The 11,338-nt window shown below is 46.8% G+C and overlaps 1 protein-coding gene across 1 annotated transcript; it reads right to left on the reverse strand.

The window, feature by feature from the left end:
• Positions 1-1,239: 1,239 nt before the first annotated feature.
• On the reverse strand, positions 1,240-8,872 carry melk (maternal embryonic leucine zipper kinase). Its single transcript, XM_084465588.1, has 18 exons — positions 8,777-8,872; positions 8,419-8,512; positions 8,214-8,299; positions 7,978-8,094; positions 7,738-7,881; positions 7,368-7,436; positions 6,822-6,914; positions 6,251-6,349; positions 6,001-6,069; positions 5,625-5,723; positions 5,272-5,358; positions 4,863-4,997; positions 4,493-4,669; positions 4,010-4,292; positions 2,840-2,933; positions 2,456-2,612; positions 2,275-2,378; positions 1,240-2,050 (listed from the first exon to the last, which is right to left on the reverse strand). The coding sequence occupies exons 2-18, from the start codon at positions 8,495-8,497 to the stop codon at positions 1,873-1,875; spliced, it is 2,070 nt and encodes a 689-aa protein (XP_084321714.1). The 5' UTR covers positions 8,498-8,512; positions 8,777-8,872; the 3' UTR covers positions 1,240-1,872.
• Between the last annotated feature and the right edge of the window lie 2,466 nt (positions 8,873-11,338).

The following is an 11,338-nucleotide window of genomic DNA, read 5'->3' on the forward strand; positions in this document are numbered from 1 at the left end:
GAAAGGTGACTAGGTGACTTGCAGGTATGGTATATATATGTATATATATATATAATTATTTTTAAAAATGATATAAAAAAATTGTATTGAAAGAATTTATATAAAAAAAATTTGACCTGCGCACGCATCTTTTTTTTGGACCTGCGCGCGCATGTCCAAAAAAAAAGATGCGCGCGCAGGTCCAAAAAAAAGATGCGTGCGCAGGTCCAAAAAAAAAGATGCGTGCGCAGGTCAAATTTTTTTATTTAGAATTTTTTTAATCTAAATGTTTTTTATAAAATTTTTTTATAATTTTTTAGAATATGTTTTTATATAATTTTTTTAATATAATTTTTTTTTTTAACTCCCCAGAGTTTATTATTTTTTTTTTTTTCACGTCCTCCTTGGTCTGTTGTTCTGGGATGCACTAGCTTTATTTGCACTCAGTGACCCATCCTTGTCTGAGGCCTTCTGTACCTGTGAGGTAGAATGGAGGGGGTCCGATTTTTCGGTCTCTCATTTACTCCCGTCTCTCACTCATACATACGCACACACACAGCTCCAAGTTGTCTCTATACTATATTTCTGCTCCTTTCTCCCGTCATAAGCACATTATTGTATGTAACCGTGGCTATCTGTTGCGTGGCTTTCCCACTAAGATAGCTTTCTTTATAAAACATTAGTATTCATTTTTAGTGTTTATCATGTCACAGAAACCACAGTGAATCCTGTGTTTCTGTGCCCCGCTGTGGTGTCGACAGCACAGAGCTCCGGTACCGTTACAGGACAGTGGTGGTTTCTTTCAGCTTGTGTTGTATTCCAATTTTAGCGAAAAACACATAACTTGAAAGAAAAAACTGTTTAAGGATGCTTATCTTTGCGTGAATTTTTGGATGACTCGTCTACCAGACTTCAAGTTGGTTGTGTTTTAACCGGTGATTGTTGCGGCAAACTGTTTACAAAGGGACACTTGCTTGCGACGCAGCAAGCGCCTGCTAGTTGACCTGCCGGGCGGGACGATCAGTACTTCCCCACATAAAGTGCTTAGTTCTGATTGGATCGCTTCCCAAATCGTCCCGCTTACATTTTCGTCTCGTTTTTAATCGTTAACGAAAGTGTCAAAAGATTTCGTCGTAGTTTATTATTTTTTTTATTTAGTTATCGTCTCGTTTTCGTCAGACTGTAGACCCCCCCCCCCCCAATGTTTTCTCAATGGATCTCCACGAATCACACAAGTGGCCAATTTTGTTAAAAAATGACGAATTTCGTATGTAAATGCAAAAATTTCTCTGCAAATGCCTGCAAACTGTTGCATTAAAGACTTACTTTTTAGACTTACTAACATTTTATTCCTGAAAAAACATACCTAATAAATCTGTCAGACACTCAAAATGACAGTAACATATGTACATGAATAAAAACACATACAGCAATGAAGGTTAATAAGTAAAGCGCTTGTTTTTCTAGTGTTAACCGAAAGGGGTTCCATACCTAGAGGGGAAACGCTAAGAAATGGAAAAATGCATCTAGAATGCGAACAGACACACATGCATACACATACACATTCACACTCACACTCTCGCGCAGTCACAAACAATACTAAGTATGCAATTACTATGAAGATGGACCGGTAAACCCAAATCATCTCCCATGTAAAACCCGATGTACAACTGCACCAGAAGTACCGTCCTCTTGCATTCTATGTAACCGCCTTCATTTGCAGGATTCGCTAGAATGTGGAGAGACAATGTTCAGGTTCCCTCGTCATGAATCCGCTAGGCCACTGCCACACGCTGTCAGCCATGGAGAACGACGGGCCATCGATCACATCTTCTACAACAACACGTCGCCCCTAGGAGGAGGGGCGCCACCTCGGCCGGTCGGACCCTCCTCTCAGATCCTGCAGGTGGAGAGGATGTCCCCCACCAGGTGCTTGTAGACCCAGGCGTCCCCCTTCAGCCTCTGGCGACGGATGCCCACCACCTCGGGCCTCAGCAGCAGACACACCTCCAGCTCGAAGGCCATGGTGACCTTGCCGAAGTCCCCGTGGGTCCGGCACTTCAGGCTGTACCTGTGAACGCAGGGGGGTGGAGGGGTTTGGACAGAGAGACGCGCTACGGCCCCGTCTGAAACCGCAATGACTCCTTTCTTTGAGGGACAATGTGTCCGTGTCTCTAGAGGGGTCTTGATTTAGACATTTTACATATTCTCAATGGGACTTCCTTGTAAAATTGAGTGAAAGATAAACTGTAACCCGTCTCAGGGTAAAAGGCCTTTGTCTGTTTGTATTCTTACCCTTTCTGAATGAAGTCCACATTTTTCTCGGGCAGGATGGAGAGAATCTGGTTGAGGACCTGGTCAGGGTTGGTCTGGCTGGTGAGGGTCACGTTGTCCTGGGCCTAAGGACACATCTTAAATTAAACCTCACACAGGAGTCACGGTACGAGAGTGAGCGAGTGAGTTTGAGTGTCCGGACCTTGATCTTGCGGGGGCCGTCCCGCAGGCCCCGCCTCTTGCTGGGGGTGAGCATGGTGATGACCTTGTCCAGGCCTCGCTCCAGAGAGCCAAACACCTTCCCTGCCTTCTTCCTCTGCCCGCTGTCCCGCGTCCCGGCCAGGTCCAGAGAGCGTGACCTGGGATGGGCGGGACCACATGCATGTCACTCCTAGCAAAAAGCCTCTGACGATGGGCTCAAAATCCCCCTTCCTGGTAAGCATAACACGTAATGCTTAGTTTGCCATCAACCATCACTATATTGATCCTGGAGCCAAGTGCCGGTTCAATTATTTTTTTTCCTGTGAACGTTTCTAAAGCCTTTGGCCCCAGAAGCATGTGACCACCCCTCCTCCATCATCCTCACCTCCTCTCGGGGCTGAAGGCCAGGAGGTCCGCGGGGGGCTCCTGGAGGTCCACAGTTTTCTTCTTGCTCTGCTCTTTACAGGCACTGCCTCCACCTGCAACACACACACACACACACACACACACACACACACACACACACACACACACACACACACACACACACACACACACACACACACACACACACACACACACACACACACACACACACACACACACCAATGACAGAGTGGGTACCTTGGTCAGTAGACACCCTCAGTATCCCAAACCACCACCTTTTCTTGAATCACGCATGCTGACACCGGTACGTGCCTTTGGAGCCTCGGCGAGAGAACACATGTCACTGTGGGCCATGGGGGACTCGGAGCGCAGGAGGAGAGAGACAACTACACCTGTCACGCCACACGCCCAGGGGGGAGACACACACACACACACACACACACACCGTGTGTGTGGGCGTGTGAAGAGGCCTGTCAAAAAGGCAGCCCTGCTCTGCCTCCACACTATAGGAGCCCCTCAGTACAGCAATCCATTTCAGACTAGCTCAAACCCCACAATACGTTACCTCACCGTCCTTAACCCCCCGCGCCGTCACATTCTCTTCATCAGCGCACTCACAGCTGGCGTTTAAATCCATAGAAACTGCTGAATGTGTGAGAGCCAGAACTACCATTTTCAAATTACGAGCACTCGAATAATTCCCTGGTCATACGAGTGATGTTCATTTACAGATAGCGCCATGAAATAAGCTTCTTCCCTTGGCCGTGCATGCGTGTGTGTGCCCGTACACACCCACTAGATGTGGGCTAATGACGGCTAAATCGTGGGTACAGCAAGTGGCGTTTTTCCTTTTTTGAACAGCCGATAAACGGGTTTATTAACAACACGGCAGACAATTTATTTGCAAATGTGTGTCATGTGGATGTGGCACTTATGATTATGAGGATCACATGAGAGAGTGAGAGAGGCCGGTCGAGAGAGGGCAGGCAAAAGATAAATTCTTATGCAGGTGGAGAGCGTACTTCAAGCACTCGTTGGGAGACAACGGGACTTTGTAATTACTCACTGCACTGAAATGTGATGACCCCACCCGGCACATGATGCACATTCCAGCACTGCTGCTGCTGCTGGGTGGTGTGGGTGTGACTGCGGCTTAAGCCACTCTCACCATTCGGAGTCAGCCGATTGGTCTTGGCACCCTTGCCCTTGTGGGTGGGCGTGGTCAGCCCGGTCCTCTGGCCGCGGCCGTTCTTCTTGCCGGACGCGGGCGTGGGCGGGGCGGGCAGCGTGAAGATGTCCACGTCCCTCTGCTGCTGCACGGCGATGTTCTCCTTGTTGGGTTCCCGCTGGCGGCCCCGCCCCTCCTGCGGCCGCTGCGCCATGATTGGCTCCTTCGTCTGTGGCTTGGGGCTGCCGGTCCACCGCTTCTCCGCAGGGGGAGAGAACTGCCTCTGTGGAAGCACGGACATGGGGTCAAGCGGCGGGCGGGCGGACACACACACACACACACACACACACACACACACACACACACACACACACACACACACACACACACACACACACACACACACACACACACACACACACACACACACACACACACACACACTTCACCGCCCCCCCTCTCTCTCTCCCCCCCTCCACAGACCGTGTCTCTCATGACGACGGCGGCGTTCTGGGCTCCGTCCGGCTGACCTCTGACCCCCTGGGGCGAGCGCTGTCCAAAGGGAACCCAGGGGCAGTCGTCGTCGTAGTCTGAGAGGAAGTCCACCGAGCCCATGAGCAGGGCGTCCTCGTCGTCGCTGAACTGCAGCGCCTGCTTGGTCTGGAGGGAGGGAGGGCGGGGGGGGAGGGCCGTGTGAAAGACAGCTCAGACGCGTTTGTCCAGTTCGAAATTTGAATGCGAAAAAAACCAACTGATGGAGGTTAACAGAAAACAGATATTAAAAGAAAAACACATCACAATGGACCGGTCGACAGTATCCGGAGCGGAGCATTGTGGGCGTGGCGGTCCTGACCTGCATTCCCTGGTGCAGCGGGGAGCAGGAGGAGGGCTCATAGACGGGCTGCTCCATGCGCAGGCGGACGGGCCTGCCTCTGCACTTCTTAGCCAGCAGCAGCAGGTAGGTGGCTGTGGTCTGGTCGTAACGCCACTACACACACACACACACACACACACACACACAAACAAACATCAATAATTTGTGCAGTACACAAATTATAAAAATAAAAGACTACTCGGTTTAATGTTAGGTTACAATAAAATAAAGATACACATTCTACTGCCATCATACACGCAGTCAGCCCCTTAACTAAACAGTAGGAGCTGTAAAGTCCAAGGAATATAACTAGAGCCTTCAAGGGGAGAAGAATTGGAATGCATGTGCACGCACGCACACAAACAAACAAACACACACACACACACACCTCCTTCACCAGGCGAGTGGTGCTCTCTCGGGAGCGCTTCAGACTCACAGCCATCTCAGTGATGCAGTCCTGATCTATGTAGCCCAGCTAGAGGACAGAGGGACATCCAGTCACTCAATGCATTGAATGTACACTATCATCAGTAGCCATGAACTTGTACACTAGCTCATCAAGTTCAGGTAGAAGTCACAACTGTTAGACCGTCAACGAGGACATTTTATGAAAAAAAAGGTTGACGGTGAATGGAGCGATTTATAATTTTGAGAAGGTTAGAGTGGTTTCAGTCAAAGCTGCAATACATTATAAACTGCAGTATTTTGTTTAGATGGGGATCTGTCTGTGTGCATGTGTACCGGCTGTTTGCTGTGCCACTCCACAGGGCTGTTGTACTCCTTCAACACCCACGGGTGGTCGAGCAGCTGTCGAACAGTCAGACGACGCTTGGGCTCCACCTACAGGCCACGCGGTGGAAGGACACCCGGAGAAATGTGACAATCAAATATAAATCAGGAAAATATAATATCATGGAAATCTCAATGGAACAAATATACTGATATATATTTAGGACTCTCATATTTAGGACTCTATTTAGGAATCTCAATTAAATAAATAAATAAATAAATAAATAAATATACACATACTAATGTAAACAATAAATGCTATGAAAATTAGAAAATGCATTGCAGAGAAAAAAAGCTAAGGAAATTCAATGAAGAACAATGTGTGTACCTGCAGCATCTGGTTGAGGAGCAGGACACTGCCAGGCGACAACCAATGAGGATTATCATATTTACCCCTCTGAAGGAAAAGAAAAACGTCCACACCTCAGAAATCAGACAAATAAAAACTAAAAACCTAAAAGTTTAAATTTAAAAAAATGTAATTGCGCATTTTTTAGTGCATTATGTGGTTGACGACACTCATTGTTGACAAAAACAATGACATCCCCATGTAAAGGTAGTGTGAAAGTGCTCCACACCGTGATCTTCCTGTAGAGGACCATGCAGTTGTCGTCGTCGAAGGGCAGGTATCCACAGAGGAGGGCGAAGAGAAGCACCCCCATGCTCCACACGTCCGCCTGGGGGGGGGGACCACAGATCAGCCCAGAGACACCGGGGAGCCCCACCCAACACAGCAATGTACTATTCAGCAGACACCTTTACCCCAAGTGAAGTCCAGATATAGGTAATCAAGCAGTAGGTAGTGGTTAAACCTTTTGCTCAATGATCGAGTCAAGACAAATTGAATTGTATAGCCGAGTTAATCACAGTTAGAGTCTCAAAGGGATTTTGAGATGCCAACGAGAAAGCTGCAGACATTTGGGGATCAAACCCAGTACCTTTTATCAAGGATATGAGGACTGCTTGTGCAAATGGTTACAACCCTTAAGTCCAGTATATTCTATTTGTACAGCCCTCAGCACATGTTAAATCTGAACTCTGCATCCACTCCTCCAAGTGCCACCCTAATGTTGAAACAAGTAGTAGGAACGTATGGGCAGTAGCCAATGTTCAGAATGATACAGTGCCCGGTTTCCCTCCCTCTCTCACCTCTGAGCCGATGTAAGTCTTGCCCTGGATGAGTTCAGGAGCAGCGTAGGCAGGACTCCCACAGCAGGTCATGAGTTCATACCCCAGACCTCCCTGCAGAGCACCAGGGAACACAGGATAAGCACAAACAACAGACCTGTTGACTGATTGATTACAGAGTCCCACTCGCGGTGTTGTTCCGTTAGGTCGTTTTGATCAGCATCTTTACCGTGCACAATAAAGTGTCCATGTATAATCAAATCTTTCAGAATCTTATCAAATCATCATCATCCAAAAAAGGATGAAATTAAGAAATAGGACATAAACACTAATGAATATCCAGTGATGCTGTCAATTCAGCTATTTACACTAGATCAGGTGACCAAATGTGCTTATTTCAAACAGCAAATAGTCTGTATAAAGTATTTAATTTATCCCCCATCTATTTTTGTGTTTATAAAAAATAAATGCCCAAAAGTGAACAAATAAACAAACAAATAAGCAGGAGGAAGCGGCACGCAACCTTTCAACAGACATCATTCAACGGAGCTGGAGTGGGAAGGATACCTTGGGTTTGGCACAAAGACCAAAGTCTATGAGCTTCAGGTTGTGGTCCTCGTCTATCAACAGGTTCTCCTGAGAGCAGGTAAGAGAAGAGAGAACCACGCATCAGCCCAGACAAATACAAACCCAGTGGTGTGTGGGTATGTATAATTGTGTTAACTTACATTAAGGGTAATGCATGACCCCAAATATAAGAGGAAATATTACACATTAATAATAATAATAACAACAAAAGCTACACTAACAACTAGCCCATTAAACATTGTTTAATGGACTTTGTATGAGGGATGATGGTTAGTCTTCTTTTTATCGGTTACATTTTATATGGAACTGGTTTATGTGCACCAGATTCAAACAAGGTGGCTGCCTTTACCGGTTTGAGGTCCCTGTGTGCGTAGCCCTGGCTGTGGACATAGGCCAGCGCAGAGACAATCTGTCGGAAAAACACCCTGGTCTCCTCCTCCGACAGACGGTCCTTGGCGATGATGTAATCAAAAAGCTCTCCACCTGGACAGTACTGAAAAGATACAAAGATAAAACGTCAGTTAGGGCAGGAAAGAATGGAAACGCTTTGTATTGAATTGAGTGTGTATGGGTGTGCATCCATGTTTACCTCCAGCACGATGAATATCTTGGTGGTCGTCTCGATCACTTGGTACAGACGACAGACATGCTGATGGCTCAGGTTCTTCATGGCCTCGATCTCCACCTCCACCCTGGGCAGATCCTCCTGAATCACGAGAGACCGGGAAAGAAAGAAGTCAGGAGACAAGTCATCACTGCAATATTCATTCATGCCTAAACAAGGCTATGAAAATAAGTGGCTTGGACAGAATGGGTAGAGCTTACCCCTAGTTCTTTCTTGTTCAAGATTTTGATGGCGACCTTCTCTCCCGTCAGCAGATGTCGCCCTAGCTTCACCTTGGCGAAGCCCCCTGGGGAGAGAAGGGATGCAAAAAAAGTATCAGAAAGTGGATGACATGGACGGGGTAATTCCCCCACGGTCCGTAGGTCTAGACAAGGCATATCAATACACTATCGGACTGAACATTACCGGATCCGATGGTTTCGTAGACCTCATACTGTCTGTAGAGCTCCTCCGCTCCCCGGGGCTCGGTCCTTTCCACCGGCATTGCTCCAAACTCGCCCTAATCACGTTGACAACAGTAAGGATTCAAAGCACTGAGGAAACTGCCGACGCATTCGACGTGACTGAGGACCCCTGCCAATTTTAAAAACGACCAATCGTGCAACATGAACCAAAAAGAACGAAATCATCAAGTCTTTATTTAGCGCTAAGTCAGCTGTGCAGCTCGTACTGCTAACAGCTGCCCCTTGACTAGACATCGACAGTGGATATAAGTTAACGTTTCTCACATTACGACAGTCAAAATAAGGTATTAGTTACCCACCTTCAGTGTCTGTGATATGCAAGTCTCTTTTTTTTATGAACATAGAAGTGGACAACATCCGATGCGTTTGTTTGAAATTTGAATTTCCCACTTTTACGTCATCAACGTATTCTACTTCCGGTATGCCGGCGGGTGTTTCCCCCTCCTGGTAAGGGTCGGTACTACAGCTGCACCCTGAACACGTTCACGTCCTTATGTATCGTTGGAGTTTCCTCACGTTTTGGAAAGACTAGTTAAAAACAACCTTTACATATTTTACCGGTTTTCATTCACATTTGGTAAAGCAACCTTTAATTGATAAGCCTGACCATTACACCTCTCTTGGCCTGACTAATGAAAGGTGCTTCATGGTGTCAGTATGTCAGAATCGATGTTTATGTCCTCGCCTGTTACACAGTGTGTGATTAGAAAAGGCAATAGGTGAGCCAAAGACCACTAGCTGTGTCTCAACAGACTGTGTACATGTTAATTATTTTACCTTGTAATCACTGCCAAACGACTCTCACTGCAACAGTTGTTGCTCAGTAAAGTTAAATGCCAACACTCTCCCGTGAGAGAATTTGATAATTTTTCTCGTCTTCCTCCTCAGTCCTCATCACTAACTCCCGCAAAGGTGTCAACGGACTTCACCAAGGCCACCTATCTGGTTCAAAGACAGTCAATATCCTTTGAAATACTTTCATTTGCCTTTGAATTGTTACGCAATAGACTCTTCTGTACCTTGTGCTGACATACACATCAGAGTAACGCTAGATGTGCTCCACTAAAGGGAAATAAAAAGAGAGAACAGATTGAGCCAACAGTGTGTGTGTGTGTGTGTGTGTGTGTGTGTGTGTGTGTGTGTGTGTGTGTACGTGTGTGTGTGTGTGCGTGTATGTGTGCGTGTGCGTGTGTGTGTGTGTGGGGGGGTGTTAAAGGTAGTCCTTAGTGATTGATTGATCAGTGTTTCCACGTGTATTTCTCCTGGTCCTGAGCGATGGAGCCGGTCGTTAGGGCGGTAAGCGGTTGTTAGGGCGGTAAGCGGTGGTTAGGGCGGTCTCCAGGTGTCCCCGGGATGACGGAACCCCTCATTAGGGTTCAGAGGCGCAGCTGGCCAGGAGGGGACAGAGGGACATCAAACAGGCCACAGCTGCAGGGAGGGGAGGGGAGGGGAGGGGAGGAGGGGGGAGGAGAATGGAAAGTAGAGAAGACGACAAAGGCAGTGGAGGGAGAAAGAGAGGTGAGAGGGGGAGTAAAAGGGGAGAGTTCAGGGCATGTCTGCAGGAAGAGCATTGTCCATATCAAACCCGGACTCCTAGCTCCTTATCTCTGCTATCTATGTGTTGGTGGTTTGGGTTCACACGCAAACGCACACACGCACACACACACACACACACACACATGCACACGCACACACACACACACACACACACGCATGAACACATTTATGGATATATGTGTTATACCTAGCTAACCACATGCTGGGGTTATGTGCAGGTTAATTTAATACCGTATCCATTCCTCTATATGTGAAGCTGTCAAACAGTTATTCCATAAATAATAAATAAATTTTGAAGCATGGCATTCTCCATTACTTGTATTATTATTTTAATAACACTTTGTTATCTAACGTTTAAACTTCTAAGTAGACCTAGTGTCAGCCAACAGCCATTGTTTTACAATAGGTCCAATATAGAGTTACAATTTGTTGAAAATATCTTGCAATAGGCAGAAAAGTATGACTTCATACATATTTGGGCCTGGGGGGGCCTTTACAGATGTGATGTTTTAAAACTCCAAAGAGGGCCACATTCTATATGCTGTGTGTGTGTGTGTGTGTGTGTGTGTGTGTGTGTGTGTGTGTGTGTGTGTGCCGGTGTATGTGTGTAAGACAGTGTGTTCTTATACAAGGTATTGCTTTGTCTCTTTGACCATCGCTCCGGCCATCCTTTCTGTATATACACATGGCAGCCATTAGGTGCGGAAAAACATACGTTCTTGTGATTGTGTGTGTGTGTGTGTGTGTGTGTGTGTGTGTGCACATAAAGACTCATCATCATTTGAGTTGTCTTTCAGTGTTCCTATCATGGAGGCCCACCAGGTCATCCCTCATCCCACGCACTACGTCATTGTCAGTTAATGGATAAGCCATGTACTATTGGTGGAGCTTTATCCACGGACTTGTTCACACACGTGTCAAACACATATTCATGAATAAATGTGCGTTCACACGGACACTCAAAGCCCCACCAAATGTTCATATATATCATCTTATTCATGATTGTGCACGCACGCACGTGCGCACACACGCACGCACACACACACACACACACACACACTCACACACACACACACGCACACGCACACACACAGGGATGCACACGTACACACACACACACACACACACACGCACACGCACACACACAGGGATGCACACGTACACACACACACACACACACACATCACTGAAAATTCCATGATAATTCATTGGATGAATGGTCTCTGAAATTCCAACAAATTCGCAAGCAGCTGCGCCATGGATCAACTGGACGTCTGAAAAAAGACGTTTTATTTTCTTCAAAA

The sequence above is a fragment of the Micromesistius poutassou genome (genome assembly GCF_964030765.1).
Source record: "Micromesistius poutassou genome assembly, chromosome: 3".
Taxonomy (NCBI): domain Eukaryota; kingdom Metazoa; phylum Chordata; class Actinopteri; order Gadiformes; family Gadidae; genus Micromesistius; species Micromesistius poutassou.

Coding starts and splice junctions, on each gene's coding strand:
- melk (XM_084465588.1), bottom strand. CDS start 8,497: ATGCCGGTGGAAAGGACCGAGCCCCGGGGAGCGGAGGAGCTCTACAGA. Junction 6,915..7,367: donor GTCTTTGTGCCAAACCCAAG/GTATCCTTCCCA, acceptor GGTGCTCTGCAG/GGAGGTCTGGGGTATGAACT. Junction 6,070..6,250: donor TCCTCTACAGGAAGATCACG/GTGTGGAGCACT, acceptor CTTTTCCTTCAG/AGGGGTAAATATGATAATCC.